The sequence below is a fragment of the Micrasema longulum genome, unplaced genomic scaffold (genome assembly GCF_059751315.1).
Source record: "Micrasema longulum isolate JH-2025_06_02 unplaced genomic scaffold, ASM5975131v1 h1tg000508l, whole genome shotgun sequence".
In the NCBI taxonomy this organism is placed as follows: Eukaryota; Metazoa; Arthropoda; class Insecta; order Trichoptera; family Brachycentridae; genus Micrasema; species Micrasema longulum.
Window position 1 is genome coordinate 607043 of NW_028277705.1, and position 21175 is coordinate 628217.

Genomic DNA, 21175 nt, shown 5'->3' on the forward strand with positions numbered 1-21175 from the left:
TAACTTGTTATACGAAGTTTATTTGATGAAATTTATAAAGAAATCTCACTATTCGAAAATTCGCAATTACCAACTTGTGCCAGGAACCCACGAAGTTTTTTAGTGTTAAACACCTTAATAATAAATATCTCATGTCAACCATGTCGGAAATTGAGCCCGAGACCTCTGCACGGTAGGCAAACGCGCTGACCATTTGTTGACCACTGAATTGGGTCGTGGTCCCGTGGCTAGTGTCGCGGACTCACGGATCAAAGGTCTGAGGGTCGTACCCCACTCTACCCCAACTCGTTGAAAATGCCCTCCGAAATTGAAATATTTAAATATAAAAATTATTTAAATGCAAATAAATAAATTGTAAATTATAAGAACGTAAATATTTCTTTACAAGAAAAAAAAAATTGACCACCAAAGAAAAATACGTTTTTCTCATCTACGACATTTAATACTCGTCAGACCCTGGACTGGCGCCTGATGAGTGATGAGTAAGATTGATCGCCTTCAGTAATACGCAGCGGTTGAAGCGACTTCTACGTTTTCTCATCTGCACCAATGGAGAAGAAAAATACTGGTACTGGTGCGAAAAATACATATTCAAATACGCAAATGTAATTATTATTAAGTAGTACGTTTTAAATAAATGTTTATATAAATATTTCAAATCAACGACAGGTTTCATATTGTGCCTGCGTACATACGCACCTACTTAGAAAATGTTTAGAATTCTCATATGATTCACATTCATTGGAATTCTATATGAATGATAAACCACGATTGTTTTTCCATCGTATCGTGTAATGGTGATCTCGCTTCCATTGATAGCGGCGCACCGCCGCACGTGAGATAAGTGGAGAGCTCGCGGAACGGGTACGGGTACAGAGTGGTACGCAAGCGGTCCTACCTCCTACCTACCTGCTGCTAGCTGCTAGCTGCTAGCTGCCACCCGCTAACTGCCGCCAGCCGCCAGCCGACCTCCGCTGCTTTCTCCTCATCCGCGGCGAGGCTGCGCCGCCAGCGCCTGGTGTTGCTGCATCACTCCTCCGTCGGTGCCTATTAGACCGCCGGCCGCGATTAGACGAACAGTGAGTTCTTAATGACAGTGTAGAAAGTTCGATTATACGCCCTGTGTACAAAGAGCGACTTCCTCGTCGGGTCTCGGGTCGACATACCGTCAAATAATCTGAAACTATGATCGTGTACACCATTGTTTAACACCATTGTTTACCAAACAAAAACATCTGTGGAAAGCTGGTTGAATAGTCCATCGCTCAGCGCGGCAGTTGGTTAGTTGGTTGGCTGTAGCCGGTGGGAATACAAGTTTGTACTGTACCGTGAATATGTTAGTGCTAAAACTTGCAGCGGCGAACGACTCGCGAGATAGGTTTTAATAATCGTTCGGTGAATATTGACTACTCGTGGCTGTGTCAACGTTATGTTAATGTGTTGATTTAAGATTTTTCTGTTTAATATTCGTGTTTCAATATGGATAACATCCTCATGAAGGACGTCTCTCCCAACGGAGGATATTTATTTCAGAGCACCGCGGGAAATTGGGATGATGGTATTTACTATTATTTTTTATTATATTTTTTTTACTAGCAATTATTTCTTCTGTAGAAAAATATTATGCACCCAAATTTGCATGTCATGGTGGAGTAAACGATGTACACATGTTTCGTTTTATTGAAAATTTACTTGTAATTTAGTTATTACCAACATTGATTGGACATTAAAAGCTACATTAATTACTTATTTACGTCAGGTAAACACCGTATTGTATTGATTCCAGGGAAAAATTTTAGCAGAAATTAAACTCCATTACAAACTATTTAGACTTGATATTATAAATAATATCGATTATCAACATTTATGTTAGACTTATGTTCTTAGAATTTGCGGTCAACGTTTATGTTTTTGAAACAAGTATCCGGTTTTAACTACGTCCATGAAAAATTTCCGCGTTTTTTGTTGATTTTACGCTGAGCGGTCATTAATAATTATTATTAAAAACAAAACAAACAAACAAACAAACAAACAATCAAACAGTCACGTTGTTTCTCTGTAGGGGTAGGCAGAGAGGATAGAACGCCATATCACTCTGCCTTACATCTTCTCACGCATGCATACCAATTACCACTCTTGACATGTCCATCTTCAAATACTTGCTGGATTTTCCCTCATTCTCGGTCTTCCTAGTTTTCTGCACCCGTCGATGGATACGAAGAATACATTATTATTATTCATAGAAAAGTACAAGATAAGCTATGCGCGATAGCTGTATTTGAATGTCACGCAATGAACGATAATTATTATCTGCTTAGTGTTAGTCAAACTAAACTATTATATTATGAAGGTACTATCAAACCTTAGTTCTGTTGCATTTATTTATTTACATACATAAGTTTATTGTACATTATTTGAGACGTAAGTCCCAACTCCGTGGGACTGAAAGTCCCATGTTGGGATGGGACGAGCAATTAGTTGACACAGACACATGAGTATATCACCACAAATATAGGATACAAATATGTATTGTTTTTATCCTATGATTCGTGAATGGGTTTCTAGGAATTGCTTCACTCGATATTGAAGAATATATCAACTTACCCACTTCTAACCATGAGTTTATTTAAAATTTAACAAAATAAAACGCTTATGTCCTAATAAAATCATACCAAATTTATGAACCATCGAGTACCTAAAAAACTACTACTTAGTCCAGTCATTTTGTGTTTTTGATTAAAATATAGCCTGATTAGAACTAATTTCATTAGTGATGCGAAATTATTGATGACTGATCAAATCGATTTTATCAGTTATTTCATGCAATCATGAAACTCTGTTTTCGAAAATTGATATAAAAAACGGAAAAACAAGCCTATTATAGTGTGTTTAACACAATTATTCACCAAAAAATTAGACATTTATACTTTGTTCATGAACAACATCACATGAATTATTTTTTTTATCCGACCAATTTACATTAATCAATTTGTCCCATCTCTAACGTTTTTGCAAAATGATGTAACCTTGTGAGAACGTCGTTAGTAATTAGGTTTATTTTAGTTTTAAAGCTAATTTTATATATTAATGTTGATTTATGTTTCAAGCATTGTATTAAAAAAATAAATTAACACGCCAGATACAAATGATTTTTCGTGTGTCAATATAAATAACTCCTTTGACGTTACTACAAAGTTATGCCGTCACTTTTTCTGACAACTGTCATTCTAATCATGTTACATTTTAAGGACTATAGTGTGATATAACTTCGGATAGGGTGTTCAAAGATCACAATTCTCCTCCACCCTCCCTCCACTTTACGCTTCACCCCCCTTAACCTGAAATATGTCCCTGTTGACAGTTTTTTCAAGTTTTTAAGCAAACTGTAATAGCTATAAGAAAATAGTAGACAACGAAAATGATCCTTATTAAATTGTACACAATAAAGACATTAAGTCTTTTTTCAATTGGCTTAGTGGCAGTCAAGTTAAAGCTAGTCGCATTACGCAGAATCTTGACTATTATTATGAACATATATTTTGAGCTCAATTTTTGATAAAAATATAATGGTTATGCAAGAAAACCGAAACAATCCATTATTTCGACGGTCCTACGCATACTTGCATTTTACAAGATTTATAAGAGAGCAAAAACAATGCTTGATATTTTTTTAAGAAGCTATCAGATACTGTTGAATGAGGAAGTTCAGTGTATTTTAAAAAAAAATAAATTATTTGTTGATAGAATATTAAACTAAGCCAAAAAAATTTATGGTTTATTTTTATGTATCGTATTATCAGCGCTATGATTTTTTGTTTTGTATTTCTGAAATAACTCCGCGTGTGACGTCAGAGGTTTTTATATGACAGTTATTCCGATTAGTTCGTTTACGGTGACCAAACCGGATATCCTTTGAAGCTTTCATATTATTGGATGGTTCGTTTAGTAGTGCGTTTTTATTTAAATATTTATTAATATTTTTTCGTACAAGAAAACATTTTTGTATCCAATTTACCGTAGTGCTGAAGTTCTTTATTGCCAAACATGTATCTATCGTATTTCAATAGACACATATTTGGCAATTTCTACAGTATCTGATAGCTTCTTCTGATAAAAGGGTACTCGCAAAGTTTTGCTTTTTACCCAATAAAGCTCAGCCGAAGTCAAATGAGGGTTATCACTAGAGCCCGCCCAGGGCACTGCAGATTTAACAAACACCTTGATAGAATGAAACTTTCCGAAACTTCTAGATGTAGGTTCTACAGTACAGATGAGAAAACACCTACACACATTCCATGTGCATGTGATGCATTACATCATAAAAGGAGCCTTATCTTCGGGGGACCACTGGTTAAACCCAAGGATGTTAAAGAGCTCGCCCCCTACCTAATAGTCCAATACTTTACGGTTCTAGGTTTGGGGGGGGGAGGAGATTTAGCAAAATGTAAACCCTCGCCTTCCACGCAGTAGCCAGGCTCTTTATAGGCCAGGACCTCGATTATGATGGGAAGATAAAGACGTCATACCTTTACCTTGTCGGTATAGTTGAAGATAAATTCCCTCTAGCGATTATAAAGATATACTACCGACCCCTCACCTTAAAGTTTTGGGTAGGTACATCGATATGAAATAAGGGGAAGCGTACGTCACGGTACACATATCTACGCTCTAAAATGACATAGCTTTAATATGACGTCATAGTTGAAGATAAAAGTCTCCCGACCGACTATAAAGGTACACTACCGATACCCCCCCCCCATCAAGTTTTGATGTAAGTACATCGGTTAATACCGATGGGTCTAGAACCCCTCGATACGTTTAGCTACGCATTAAAAGTGTCAAAATTTTCGTTCCACGGAGCAATTTTTCATACACACGGATTTGCGCACGCATTTTCTTAATAGCAATTTTATATTTTGAGAACTTACTTATTGTCCTTATGGATAATGGAAGTAGATTGTACACTTTAACCGAGTAGTAGGTCAATCCTCTTTGACCGAAGGTTGTATTTATTTTTTTATTTTTTGCAGCATCAGGGTGGAGTATCTATAATACATACATTACAAACTAAAAATTGAAGACGTAGATATTATAAGAATACACAAAGAGACTCTTGTCAAAATAATAGGAGAATCCTGCTCCGGAAAGCCCCTTCGGATACATGGAACAGATGATCAACATCCAGAGCGATATTATTTAGCATAGCGGTAGCCCTTCTAACAGGCATAATCATGGGCAGGTTGGTCCAGTATATCGCAATATGAAACAATCTATGCTGACGCTGTCTTAAGTAATTATCAGGAACATACAAACCAGTGCTCATCATAATCTCAGAATTATCGATTATACCGCGCAACAATCGATAAAAATGTGAAGTCAAATACACATTCCTTCTAGTCTAGCCACAAAAACTAAAGTATTATCATAAGATATTTTTCAAAATATATTAAAAATAAAAATGTACGAGAATACTAAATGGAAATATATTTTATCAGGATAATCTTTGGTAATATGACAAAAGGGAATATTTTCCTCTTGGTTTCCAGATGTTAATAGCACTATGAGCCTTATTACTTCTTTGGAGTTTTGTTTTTATCTAACGCCGAGATCCTCAACATTCGATGTTCGTAGCAGATTAAATAGAGTTTTATAGGCACTAGTGAAGGACGTGACCAAACACTTGAAAACATTAAACCACAGTTTGTTTCGCCTTCCCCATTTAGATATATTGGATTAGAGAAGACGAAAATCGTCAGAAGTTGCCACCTTTAAGAATTGTTTTAAGTCAAACAATAGAAAACGCGAGTTCAAAATTACATTTTTAATATTATTAATGAAAATTGAGAACAACAATGGACCCAGGTTAGAGCCTTGCCGGACACCCGAGAAAGTATGGAAACACTCTGGCGCAAATAGACCATAAGAGACGTATTGGTTTCTATTTTGAAGGTAGCTCGCCATTAATTTTAACACACCATCCGAGAAACCGATCTTATACAGCTTATTTAATAAGACATCATGGTCGACAGTGTCAAAAGGCCTCGGCGAAGTCATTATATGAACAGTCTACCTGATGTCCTGCATCCAGAGTTTCCGTGACGTAGTTTGTGAAAACCATTAGGTTTGTCTCAAACGAGCGGCTTTTCCTTAACCCATGTTGTTCATCAATGATAAATGGCTCTTCGAAGCGACGATTCTACATTTTATAATTTCGAATGCCTTCGCTAGAGCATAAAGAATTGCTAGAGGTCTGTAAATTTCTACGGGTGACTTAGATTCACTTTTATGTATAGGAGTTACTTTTGACGTCTTCCATGTTTCCGGGAAGACCCCCGTATTAATAGAAAGATTATACAAAAAAGAAAGTGGTTTTTTATCAGTTACACACAACCTTTCAGGAAGAATGTCGGAATAGAATCTGGACCGAGTGAATCAGTATTACTTAATTTATTAATAATGTCGGCCACATCTTTCTCATTGATATTCTGAAGATCAATAAACAGTGCACCGGTCTGTGAATATGGCTTAGCAATATTAATATCCAGAAGGGGAGGTTCATTGCTATAAACTGTTTTCAAATGGCTTGCAAACGACGCACCTATGTTTGCACCCCGAACCATTTTTTCACCCCATGTCATGGAGTCAACTTACCCGCCATCCGCCTTTTGCGACCTTGTATAGTCCAAAAAGGTATTCGGATTTTAAAGAATATTGCTTTCCATGTTGGAAATGAACTCCCGGTACGCCAATCGAATGCTACGTTTTACGACAGATCTGTAACACCCAAACATCTCATAATCACAGCGACAGCCAGAAGCTTTCCATTTTTTATGAAAGAATATGGCATATAGTCCTATATGACCGCTGAACAAACTTTGATGGAGAATATGAAGTGTTAGGGGCCCATTTATTTATTTGTTCTTTTACAATTTTCGTATTACTATTTTTTTACATTAAAGATAATGTATAAAATTATAAGTGTAATTTTTTTTGTTGATTTTTGTTTTTTTATATAAAATTGTAATCTGTTAAAATATGTCCATGTACTTGAAATTTTTTCAAACTGAACGATTTGGGTAGGTAGGAAAAAATTGGCTTAAGGCAATATGCCCGCCTTTATATGTATATAAATTGAATATGTATATAAAGTGTAAAAATAAAATAAATAAACGCCGAAACGAAATTTAGTATTGAAAACTCAGTACACACGAATCGTAGAACAAAGATGGATGTGCGAAAAATGCGACATTGACTTTCTCTAATATTTCGTATTTAAAAAGTTATAAAAAGGTTTTTATTTCCAGGTTTGAAAAGAGATATATATATATATCTTTTCAAACCTGGAAATAAAAGCCTTTTTATAACTTTTTAAATATTTTCCGTATATATATATATATATATCCCAAGTATCAAATGGTATACTTTTGTACTTCTAAAGTTGTGATATAAAATATCAAAAAAATCATCCGTTCTCACGTAAAGTTGAAGAAAATCACATGCGTCATTGTTCTACGATCCCGACGAAATAATGTCTCGTGACTGGAATCGTGAAATGTAAACAAATGAAATTTGTTGTAATTTCATGATTAATGATTAATTATTCTCATAAATCTAACAAAGAACAATCAACATACTTTGAATTTATACAATGTTTGAAAAAATATTTTCCGTGTGAGCGAAATGCCTTTCTTTGAAAACTAAGGAAAAGAAGTCCGCGTTGTTTTCCTTGGAAGGCCAATCAAACCAAAAAATGTCGAAAATAAAAATATTTTAATGCTGACAAAAATAGGTAGATAATATAAAACAGGCTCGTCTCTCCAATAATTTATTATTTACTACAAGTAGAATCTAGAAAGCTTGTACACGTTTTTGAAATATGGTTGTGACTATCTGGTAGATAAAAATTTCAATCAGTTATGTACGAGTAGTTTGATGTTGAAAGATAATAAATTTTGATAATAATTATTCTATTTATTTTTTTGATTGTATCCATACAATATTTAAAAGTTATTTCGAGCGAATGGCAAAATCAGTCTATCGACTATCTATTGATCAATAATGCATGACAGTACATAATTACTATATTATGCTCAGATTGAAAGCGTGATATGGTGTCTAAATGATCATAAAACAATGATTTTCAATAATTCCTACCTATATTAGCACAAATAAATCACCAATTTAGGTAGGCAATTAAAAATAAAACAAGCTTGATAATTTATTTTTGATCACTTTCGAAGGGGCAAGTGGTGTACCTTTAGACAATTTTTTTTCGTGTTTGTTATTTTTTCTCGTATGTTAACAGAAGTAGGTTTTTTTTTGTTTTTGTTTCAGATTTATACCAGTCCACGGACTATGAAATTCTATCGGGAATCGAACACAAACAATAGATAACAAAAATACATGCACAAGAATAACTGTTTAAACTCGTTTATTGTCTTTGGTTATACATTATATATGTATATTATGTAGGTACTTAATACCAATTTATGAATTTTTCTAGTATCACATATTCAAGCGAAATATACATATATAAAAAATAATGAATAATATTTTTAATATATTTTATTATATTTTTGTTTGCGGCCTCCATTGTGTAGTGGGAAAGACAATTGACTCGCGCACGAAAGCTTCTGGGTTAAATTCCCGGTGAGAACACAAACATTCAACAAACTCGCATACTTATCGGTGTGATTTGTAAAATTATATATTCGATAGGCCTTTTTTAAATGTAAATAAACACACGAGCTGTGGCATTAAGTGGCTTAATATACATTGTACGTATTTATTGAATTAGCTAAGATAATAATAATTCGCTATTATGCAATTAAGATGTAATCGTCATCCACAATCACTCGGGACCTTAGGAGATACAACTTATTTTCATTCATCGCCGCAGTTTGGTTTGAGCACAAGGTGGTTTCCTTGCGAAAATGATAATTATTTGCCTGTTGCCACAAAGGCAAGCCTTGGTTAAATAAAAATAAATTCATAATGTAATTTATAATCTACATATTATATGATTTAGAGGACTAAAAAAACGCAAGTAATTATTCACAATTATTGGCATAAATTATGTCAAAGAATTCACATTAAAAAAAAGTCGTAATAACTCAACCCTGATTTTGAATTGAAAGATAAAATTGAGAACTGGATGCTAGTTGAAAGTAAAATAAAATACTTGGTTATATATTATGTGTTTTGAACAGTAGAAGATGGTTCTTTTCCCGATATAGTCTCCCGCGACTTCTTTTTATTCTTTGAATGAAAAATACATAAAAGGATAGCGTTTTACCGACGTTGCTGAGGATAAGAAAAAACGACGGAGCATCACGGAAAACAAATATAAAAAATATTTCCAACAATGGAATAAAATATCGGACAAGAGAATGGACAGTTCTAATTATTATTTTTAAATAATGAATCAAATGTAAACATTAAAAATTACAACAGGGATGAGAGTACCTTGAATAATGGCCACTTTACACACTGTGTAACATTCACAATTTTGCCTATGTTTGAACATCCATATTTCTTCAATTCTTCCATTTGTTGATTTGTGTGAAGTTAAAGAGCTGAAACCTTTATTGTTGTGAATAGATTCATCTGACTGAATTATTTCACATACTAGGCAACGCCTGAAAACAATGAAATATGGATGCCCAAACATATACAAAATGGTGAATGTTACACAGTGTGTAAAGTGGCTACTTAAACCAGCCAATGACAGGTCATAAGCCCTGTAAATGCCTAGACTCACATATTCCCTTATTTAAGGTATTCTTCATCCCTGTTGTAATTTTTTAATCTTAATGACTCCCGGGGGGTCGAAATCCAGTCTTTTGTCATTTGGACAAACTCAAATATTGTAAATGTATATATATATATTTTTAAAATATTACTTCGGCTTCTTTTAAGTACCCCCCCGTGAAACTGTCAACTTTTTCTATGGCCGCCCGTTTACCTAAATGTTACATAATTGGTTTGCATCACTCATTATTTTAGTTTTTAAAATATTCATCTTCAAGCCTATTTTCAGGAATTATTAACTTAATTTACCATGTTTTCAAGCTCCTTCTCATCTTTGGCAAATAGGACTTCATCTGCGAATCTGAGATTGCTAATGAGTTCACCGTTGATGTTAATACTCTTGCCGTGCCAGGGGTGCTATTCTGAACCGCCCTCGCGCTTGAAATACCATCTCAGCCGTGTAAATTATTTGATATTGTGTCACCCCGTCCTCTTCTTACGCAATCACGGATCAGAGGTCCGAGGTTCGAATCTCACTCTACCCCAACTTGAAATTACCACTAAAATTTAAATATTTTGGCAGTCATATTATCCACTACTTCGGGAACTACACTGGCTACGTTTTCCACAGAGGATCGAATACAAACTCTGTTGGCCTATGTATAAGTCACTGCACAACTCTGCTCCGGAATATCTAAGGTAACTATGCATTCCAGATGAACTAGCTGACAGGCGTCTCACGCTTAGATCAGCTACGTCTACGGCGAGAGGAAAAGTTATTATACCTCTACGCAAACAGCGTACTAAATTTAGTGAACGCGCATTTGCGATCGCAGGCCCTATGGCATGGAATGCCCTCCCAGCAGAGGTGCGAGGCTGTGAAAGTGAAGTGATGTTTCGGAAAAAATTTAAAACCCACTTGTTTTCTAAATCATTTGAATAAATCCGTAGCATGTGACAACAAAATAAATTATATTAATTAAATTACAAATTTAAAATAATCACTATGTAAAGCGCCCTTGAGGTATTTTATTACGAAAATGGCGCTACATAAGTTATCCGTAATAATAATAAATTATAAAAACGCTAAAATTTCTTTTTTTTTTTTAAATAAAAAAAATCAACGAAAGCTAGTAATAATGACATCTTATATTCATTGCATTTCTGAATAATATTTTTCAGGGTCTGTATATGATCGTTCGTGCTGTAACCCTTTCCTAAATCCTGCCTGTTCTACCGGTTGGTATGCGTCCAGTTTATCAAAGAGTCTATTATAATTTATTTTTGTCAACAGCGCCAGCGTGTACAGAGTAGCTCAATCACAAATAACTATCGACGTGCTTAAAAACATGCTAAGCGGTCACAATGAACAATAATGAACATGCTTAAGTTATCGCAGTCATGAGTCTACGCGTGTGTAATCTCTAAGTCAACGCTCGTGTCATTTTGTTTTTTGTTTTCCTCGTAAATAAATACAGTTCATTGTCGAAAAATCGGCGTTTACTATAAAAAATAAAACAATATATTGGCATTTGCAAAATAGCAAGGAGTATCTAATACGTGAAAATGTAATTACAATTACTATGGCGACTGCTACGTCAAAATATTTACGTTTCGCGACGCCTACGTATAATCCTGCTGCGCAATCACATATTTGAATTTCACCGTCGTAAATATGGAAAATATTCCAAAACTGCTATTTTTATTTATTTACTTATTATTTTTCGTGCTAATTATTCCATTCAGCCGGCGGTTGGCAAGCCAAATGTCAAGAAAAGCAGTGCGAAAAAAGATCAATAACTTTGCCAATTGCGTAAATATTTATTCAAATTTAAAATAAATAATGGTAGACCATTACTAATCATTCTAAATACCTACATTCGAACCGAGAAATGCGTATGTGATATTGTTGCAATGTACCTTGTACAAACGTACAGTAGCCGGTCTTTGAATAAAGGACATCGGGCTTCAGAAAGAAACTGCCGGCCTAATCGGCTTTGTAGAGCGTCGTCTCTGTTATTCATACAGTTACCGGACTCGTGCGACAGAGACGACGCTCGACAAAGTCAGCAGTCTCTTTTTAAGGTACTGTATTTACACGTACAGTACGTCCGAATATTTCATAAGCCTATGTTAATGTTTTGGTGCCTGTCGGTGAACCAAGTAAACATACGAATTTCGTTTGCGTCACGCACACAGCAACAGCCATTAATGATTCGAACGCACTGTACTTAGTTTTAATTTTAGTATTAAAATAAATTTACAGAATTATATTTATGTAAATATGTTTGAAAGCATGGCGGCTGCTCTCGGGTGAAAATCCTGAATACGGAAATCGAGTTGAGATAAGACAGCCCAGTTGTGAATTGGTTGGCGTGTTCGACTATCATTCTTGAGGTCCCGATTCGTAAAACGTTTTGTCACGCACATACAAGCACAGTTTATTATAGATTTGAATGGACTATACTACTTTATCAAACAAAATCGGTGTAAGAAAAATAATTCACTCGGCGGTTTTTTGCTTGAATTTAAGTTGTGTTTACACGAGTATCTGAGTACGTGTACATAAAAACACGATCAATTATTGTATAGATGGGAAGGTAGTTTATATATTGTAGTTATGTAATGCAGGAAACTGGTATGATTACAACAATTGAGTTCATTAAAAAAAACTAGCTGGTTATTGATGCGAATATATTAAAATTTTACATAACAATGATTCAAGACATGTTTAGATAAACTTCTTTCCTTCTAACATTTACATATTTTGTTGGTTTCGACGGGTTCGAAAAGAGTATTAAAATTGAAAGATAATTTTCATCATCATCATTTCCTTTCCGCACCGTATGGTGTATAGGGCACTGCATTGGTGCACCAATCACAGCGTGTCTTGATCATTTTTGTTCCATAAATGTAAAATGATCAGTCTACGCTTCAAGTGCCAGTCCAGGGGACTATGAAAAATTATAGTGTGAAAACACCGTTTTAAATAAATATTTCATATCAACCATGTCGGGAATCGAACCCGAGACCTCTTGGATGGTAGGCAAACGTGCTGACCATTAAACCACGAGGCCGACTAAGAAACCAAAGAGATCCGAGAGATCATTTTAGTGATTTCAAATAATCTTCGAAAGTGCAATTCTATAAATAATAAATTAAGGTACATGCATTTATCGTTTTATTGATGTAATTATCTACTACCTACCTAGGGTGGATGCTATAGTAATTGAACATGATTTATAGTCCTTAAAATTTAGCTTGATTGAAATGACAGCTATCAAACTCATGTCAATAGTGATGGGAAATTACTGATCACTGATCATGTACCGATCAAATCGATTTTATCAGTTTTATCATGCAAACATGAAACTCTGTTTCCGAAAATTGATATAAAAACGCAAAAACAAGCCTATTATAGTGTGTTGAATACAATTATTCACCAAAAATAAGACATTTATACTTTTTTCGTGAACATTATCAAACGAATTATTTTTTTATTCGATCAAATTACATTGATCAATTTGTCCCATCTCTAACATTTTTGCAAAATGATGTAACCTTGTAAGAACGTCGTTAATAATTAGGTTTATTTTAGTTTTAAAGCTGATTTTATATATTTATGTTGATTTATATGTCAAGCACTGTATTAAAAAAAAAAATAACATTCCAAACAAAAATAAGATTTTTCTTGTGTCAATATAAATGGTGTAAACTTTTAGGAGGCTTCTATTTATTTTTTTTATTTATCCTTTTGTACATAATGATAATAGTACATTAAAAACCTCAGTCTACATCAAATCATCTACGTGGATGGCAGAAATCATCCTTCATAGAATGAATTGCCAAAAAAAAATTCGTACACGGGGTAAAAATTAGAGCATTTAAATGCTAAAATTGTTCGGCGAAGTTTCTCTAAAATGTATGAAAATTATAATAAAAAATATTTTAATAAAAATGAACTACTTTAAATGACGTCTTCTAAAACGACCAATGATAGAGTGTTGTGATATATTTCCGGTTTCCGGGAAGCCAATCCACCAATCAGGACAACTCGTCAAAGAGACCTAGCGTTGTCACGGGAGGAGTAATTGACAAAATACAAAACTTAAAATAATCGTAGCGAAGATAGTACAGTAGTAATAAACCACAGAACTTCTCGTTAGCCAATAACAGATGCACGAAATGACGACATAATCGCACAAATCAAGCTTCGTGAGATAAATAATGACGTCTTACATTACACATCTATTATTTTATCGGTACTGATATTGAATCCAATTCCAGTGTGGATTTTAAAAACGAAAATAAAAAATATATTCGTAACGCCTTGAAAATGGCAGTAAATAATTGGTAGTGACCGATCGAAACGAGATTTTCAACCGAAACAAACTGAATTTTGGCTTCTGTTCTAGTTTCGGCCGGAACCGAAACTTATTTAAATAAGTTAAAAGTCCAAAATTAGGCGTTTTTATCCTTAAACCTTACGAGTTGATTAAAATAAATGTTAAATAAAATACACAACGAAATAAAAGACATTAATGCAATAAGTAAATTAGTTTATTTTTGCGGTTTTTGGTTTGTTATACATGTAACTTATTATGTAACAGTTGTTCAATGTACGCTATAGGAATTTTAACGTATTAACTATAAGGGAATTACAAAAATATAAATATGTGAGAGCTATAAGATGCACCCGAGTAAAGCTGAACGTTCGTCCGACACATCGAGACCGCAGGTTTTGGCTGAGCCGAAGTTCGTTTAATTTTCGGTCGAAACCAAAACCGCGGCCGAAATTCGTCCTACTGGCCGAAACCGAAGCTTCGGTCGGTCACTAATATTAAGCTTCATTAAACATGAGCAGTAGAGATTCTAAAAAAAAACACTTATTCCACCTAGAAATTTCAAAAGAAAATATCATGGGGCTTTATGATTGGTACCGCGAAACCGTCCAATTTTACCAGCTTTTTTACAATTATGATGATTTTCTCAAAAAAAATGTACGTTACGCTTTACTTTTTAACTACTAAGAATGATCTTGGTAATTATTGAATTGGGTTACAATTGTAAATTCAGTCATATTTAAATGTAATTCCAAGCAATTAAATATTTTTAGGGCGGGCAAAATTACCTCCATGTTCGTCCATGTTTGCCCGCAACCATTATTTGTTGAACTGTAGCTCATATGGCGTTCTTGTCTAAGAACTACTTTATTGAATGATTAATTCAAGGGCATAATTGTCGTTTGAACATATTTTAAATGGTTAACTAATAAAATATTCGTCTAAAAATAAGTGGGCAACTTTACCCGCCGAAATCTATTGGTTTTTATACAAGCAACTTATAGGCCTTAGGGTTGTCAAAATCTGGTTGATTACCTTCTTTATTTATAGAAATGAAATTATTTAAGTACCTACACATACCAACAATCCTAGTCTTAATTACCTAAATGTCAATTTTTACTATGAGGTAGATACGAACATTTTTCGGAATGGCAAATATACCTATGTTGTGAGAAATAATAACTGTTTCAGGAATATAGTTAATGAACAACTAAGAAGGTTAAAACCAGACGACATCAATTTTAAAAATTAATAGAAATTGTTTCGGAATTTAAGTCCATAGCAACGAAAGTGAAAAAATGTCGTTTGGGGGTGGAAATAATGGAGGCTGGTTAACTCCAGATATAATGGAAATGATCAAATATATAAACAATTTGTTTACCATGCAAAAAATGAGAAATGCTTCAGAAACTATTAAAAAGCAATATAAAAACACATTTTAAAATGATTTAAGAAAGGCAAAGAAAGGTTAAATTAAATTATTCACAATAATGATATTATTTTTGAAAATCTTAAGTACCTAATGTGTGCAAAACCTTCATAATAGTTTTATTTTAATTTAAACTAATTATGAAAATAAGAAAGTGACAACCATAACACATTTTTTCGTTTGGGCAAAATTGACAACCCAGAGGCTCAACTTATGCGGGTTTATTTGCCCATCGTCATAATTCTTGATTTAAGCTACAGACAGCACACAATATAAACAGAAAATGATCTGAAAACCTTTGTCTATATCATCCAACAAGAAAAACTTACCTCTGTCTTTGCTATAGCTCTATAGAGCAGTACATTAAAAAACAGGCCCGCAACAAATTACACGCACACTTTGACAAGCCACTGTGTAAAGAAGTCAGTGACATGTACCAAATTTACCGAAATCAAATGGAAATATGTTTTTTTAAAGGTTGAGCATAAATTAGACTATTTGAGCAAAATATCCATCAAGAGCAATTGGACGGTTTCGCGGTACTTGTATAATCTATAATACATTTATTATATTGTGTAGTACGTATTATTAAAGGAATGTGATTAATCTATCTGATTTTATGAGTCTGTTATAGGTTAAGCTCTCGTTGATGGATTACTCAGGTGTTTTCACATCCAATTCATCATTTATTGTAGCAGTTGTTAAGTTTTAATAAATGAGATCATTTTAAAAATTAAATAACAAGAAAAATACTTATTTTTAGATACCAACATATTTCAATATCCAGACCGTTTCCTAAAAGTCGTAATTAACTTGCGCTGGAAAAATGGGATTCGAGTTGAGGCAGCGTGTGATTTAAACCTTTGTTTCGTGAGTCCACAACCATTTAATACCAGTGACATAGAATTAAGGATAGTCCAGAAACCGCATACGCACATCAAACAGAAGGCGACTCAAATACTCATAAGTGAGTAGGTTTACGTTTTGATCCATTAGTTTCTTCGCAGACGTCGCTCAGTACGCAACTCCTAATTTGAATTCAACGATGCCGTGTTGTGTCCTTTTAACGTGTAGAAATACTGCTAGGATCTTAAAGAAACAGGATGCAATCACATGTGTAATTAGCAAATGAATGTGTATATAACAAATGCATTACTTAAAAATTGAATTATTTTTCCATCTGTCAGATTGTCGAAGAAACAAAATGGAAATTTTGTTAGTGTTGCCAGGGCAGTAAATTTTTTTACCCTACTTTGCTCATCTAATGAAAGAATTAATAAAAATTGGATCTCGGATTAGACAACTCTGTGATGGACATTTGACTGACATTATCTTCAAAACATTATTTAACATGGTATAAAAATATTCGTTTTATGTAAAATAAAATTTGTTTTACATTTTAAGTTTAATGTTCATTAATTCAATTACTCCTATTAAATGACCCTTTACTTATCTACTCTGTCTGTCAATCAATATTTCCGCGTGCACAATAAAATTTTAGAGAAATCAACAGATTGGTTTTTTTTTCCTTATATTTGTGTTATGTTTTTTTTCCCTATCAAGCAACATTACGCTGCGATCTCACGAATGCGCGCGGCGAAAGTAGAGCATAGTGGGGGAATTACTGGACACAGTCCGATGTATTTAAATATGATTCTACGCTCCTTCTGGACTATTCTTAATTCTATGACTAGTGACAATAATTTGTTGGCTGAGAATAGATAATTATAAATAACCATATTCATTGGCACATTATTTATAATATTATGTAAGTAGTGTATATTATTCATCATAATTCACACCAAATGGTGCATAGGGCACTGCATTGGGTAAACCAAATGCAGCGGATCTCGATTATTTGTTAGACAAACGTAAAGTGATCAATATTACGCTTCAGGTGCCGGTACAGGGACTATGAAATATAGAGAGTTTTTAAATAAATATTTAATGTTGACCGTGGCGGGAATTGAACCCGAGACAATTTAAAAATGCTCAAAGTCTAAGCTTAATTTAGATTTGTTTTAATACATGTGAATGTTTCTTGCAGAATTTCTCAGTGATGACTCTCTGAGTGAAGCAGTATCCCTGAGTAGCAGCGTGGGACCGCAAGGGTTGGCCGAAGTCGTGGAGGTGGCGGGAAACGCATCTCCGGGAACTGTTATCACCATAACTGTGGTGGCTCTCTTGGTAGTCGTAGCCATTGTTGGATTATTCGCTCTGGCCATTTTCATTGACTACAGACAACAGTAAGTTAGATTTGTGGATTCTATAAACTTCACCAAAAGCTCTGAATCTGAAATGTAAATTTTAAGCAATTTTAATGAGCTTGTTATCAAAAATAATTGACTAAGTTTTTTCTTAAATCATAACTACGGTTGGTTTAAAATCATTTTCAGCCGACCTATAAATAATACATGTACTCGAATAAGGGATGAGAAATAAACAAATGTGCGAACAACTGTTTTTGAGTTTCTAGTTGTTTTGTAATGGATTATTCACAATAAAAATTTTAATAATTGTACACCTTGCCATTTTTTATTGAGAAAATGCGGTTTAATTTATATACTTACCATTAAACGTGGGATAAAATAAAACATTGCCTGCTGCGATTCACATCAGAATTAAAATGAACACATTACCAAACAGATAAATAGCAAATTGTAATCAAAAGATTTTAAATTCCTTATTTGTTACGAATGCAATTAGCCATTAAAAAATAGCTAACAAAAGCATTTGTTGCTGCTAACAATATTTGTTTTTATTGTCATAAATTAATTCCAGTTTACTGTTTCTTTGCTAGTATTTTGTGTAAAAAATCTACAACTTACCGATTAATCTCACTGCTTACTAAAAAAATCCTGTAAAAAGTGATTGTGAAAAAACATCTCCCCCCTTTGTCATTATTTCTGTATTATGCCTTTCTTTTTTTTCTCCACTCATCTTTATTCCATGTTAATGACGCAACTGCATGTTGCAACAGCCTTCATGTTATTGGTTTTGACTTTCTGAATCTTCTTCATCCCTTCCCAAATTGTCGCCAGACCACTTTCAGTGTCCGAAAAAAAGCTTCTTTGCATCATTATGACCCGCTTAGAGTCATGCAATCAGGCAACATTCTTATTTATTTTACGGACATTGTCCATTTATACAATTCATAGGATATTAATATTACAATATAAGAATAGTTGAAAACATTTTAAAAAGAAGAAAGAACCATGTATAATATGTGTTAATCGCTCCAGAGTTTATATTCAAATTGAATGTTAATTTTATAAAAAACAATTAGTCTCAGTAATTATTTCAACATTTGTATGCTGAGATAATAACTGAGACTTTCGCTATGGATTTGGATTTTATAAATTATATAAGTTTTAAGAAGGTGAAGAAAATAAGACACCCCATGCAATTTTACCATTGTTTTTTAAAATTTTTTAGCTTAGTATTGCAATAAATCTGATAGCATGTTCTGATCAAGGAATTTATTATTGATTATGGGATGGAAATGTCTATTAGGTTATGGAAGCTAACGAGTTATAAAAACTTTTTTGCAATATTCATGTATGTACTAATATTCACAAATGAGTTATTGAAGAAATGATCTTGTAACAAAATAATTCATTTAATTTATTTTTTCAGAAAAATGGTCGACCAAAATAAACAAAATGCATCTACCAAGAGAAAAAAATATCCTCGGATGAATTTTCCTAGGTGTAGAAAAGCAAGAGACGGAGATACTTCCATCATAGCTGATGCCGAACTGCCCGGACTCAGCAGAACTCCGTTGGAAACTATTGTGGAAGTGGTTTGACACTTCTTTACAAAATGATCTCATTCTGGTTTAAATAGTATTGTAATTATTGCGACATTGAAGAAAGATTGACCAGAATCTAGTGAAAGTGTCTTAAATAATTTTAAAAGATTCAAATGTGTAACACTGATGAAAAAAAGTTAGATCTAAATGATTTTTAAAAACTTAAGAATTGACAAAAACAATTTTCCCAAAATTCCAAAGTAATGTTATAAATGAGTTTATGGAAGGGTGCCTTGTATAATTTGATTTAAAATTTCATTTGGTAGGCATGCAATAGACGAGTGGTCTATTTTCAAAACCCGCTATCTCTCTATGGCCTCTATGGAGATAACGGCTTTTAGAAATAAACTCAGATATCATAATTTTAATTGCAGCTACATTTTACGTGCAGAACAAAAAAAAAAACACTTAAAATAACTGTTATCTATCATCCAAACGTATTGAGGTATGTAATCTTATCGACTATTTCAATTATTATATCTTTTATCACCATCGAATTTTGGTGAGAAAAAAAAAATCAAACACAAGTGAATTTGCAACTTCAATACACTGAGGTTATAATTAGAGATGATACTTCATACAACGCCAGGTTCAAATTATGTTCTAAAAATGTGCGTTGTCGCATCATGCTGCATCAACACTGCAACGTAAACGTGTAGTAGAGTAAAAAAGGCAAAGTGTCTAAAACACTATGAATTTAAAGCTCCTATGTCGCGCTCTTTCACGATACTTCACATTTACTTATTGCTGCGCGTAAAATACTAATTCCCACCAAATAAGTGCAGAAAACTCAATGGGTGGAGCATAAGACGGGTGGTTAGTGCCGCGCGTCCCTATACATATACATACATATCAACGCATCAATATAAATTAAATAAAATTCTTTAATAAATCCAACATATAATAACAAAAGAATGTGAGTGCCTAGAATATGGTAGAATTAATGAGATGTCTTATTTTTAGTGGTGGGGGTCAGTGCTATGCAAGCTCCTGACGTCACTGCGACCTGTGAAGATATATTTCCCGTGAATAGTTCTCACCCTCCACGCCCAGGTCTATAAAGAGCCTGGCTAGTGTGTGGAAGGCGAGAGTTTACATTTTGTTAAATCTCCCCCTCCAAGCCCAGATCTGTAAATCATCGGGCTTTTAGGTAGAGGGGGGCGAGCTCTGTGAGATGTCATACTTTATTATGTATTATTTACTTTTCATTTTCGTCTGATAATGAACATTACTATAGGTACAATTTGGTGTACTCGAATTGAAAAAAAACATAATGTCTCTCCATTTTGCTAAATCTGCTGTCAAAAATAATACTATTATTAGTAACAATAGTAGAAAGTTTAGTTTAAATAAATTAAAAAAGTTCTATAATAAGTACAAACTCTGTTTTTTTTTTCTGTCGAATGAAGGATTTTCAGTAGTTATTTAAGTATCCAAGATGCTTTCAATAACAGAATGTTAAGTTTTTGCAGAACTTCAAACGTATACTTTGTAACTTAATGACACTATATTTTATTATCATGATATAAACAACTAAAATATTTTGCATTTATTTATATTACACATATTTTGATAAAATATTTACTATTTCTAAATATGCATATAAAAAAATATCTATGATCATAACTTTTAATAATAATTTTTAAATATATAAATAAATTAAGTTTATAAAAAATGTGAGGGTAGAACTGAAAGATATTTGAATAATATTTTTTAAAGGTCGCTTTATTGTGATCACAAAAATATTTTTTAACTGTGATAATAAAAAATGTTAACAATTATATGGATGTTCTTATTTTCTATTTCTTCAATAAATGTAAAATTACAATGACCAGATTAAAA

General features: G+C 33.4%; 1 protein-coding gene across 1 annotated transcript; it reads left to right on the forward strand.

Annotated features, from left to right (window-relative positions):
• Nucleotides 1–499: 499 nt before the first annotated feature.
• LOC148280983 (uncharacterized) lies at nucleotides 500–20714 on the forward strand. The gene is made up of 3 exons (XM_088227512.1): nucleotides 500–1558; nucleotides 17570–17768; nucleotides 19159–20714. Exons 1-3 carry the CDS (start codon nucleotides 1480–1482, stop codon nucleotides 19328–19330), a joined length of 450 nt encoding a protein of 149 aa, XP_088083638.1. The 5' UTR covers nucleotides 500–1479; the 3' UTR covers nucleotides 19331–20714.
• Nucleotides 20715–21175: the final 461 nt, after the last annotated feature.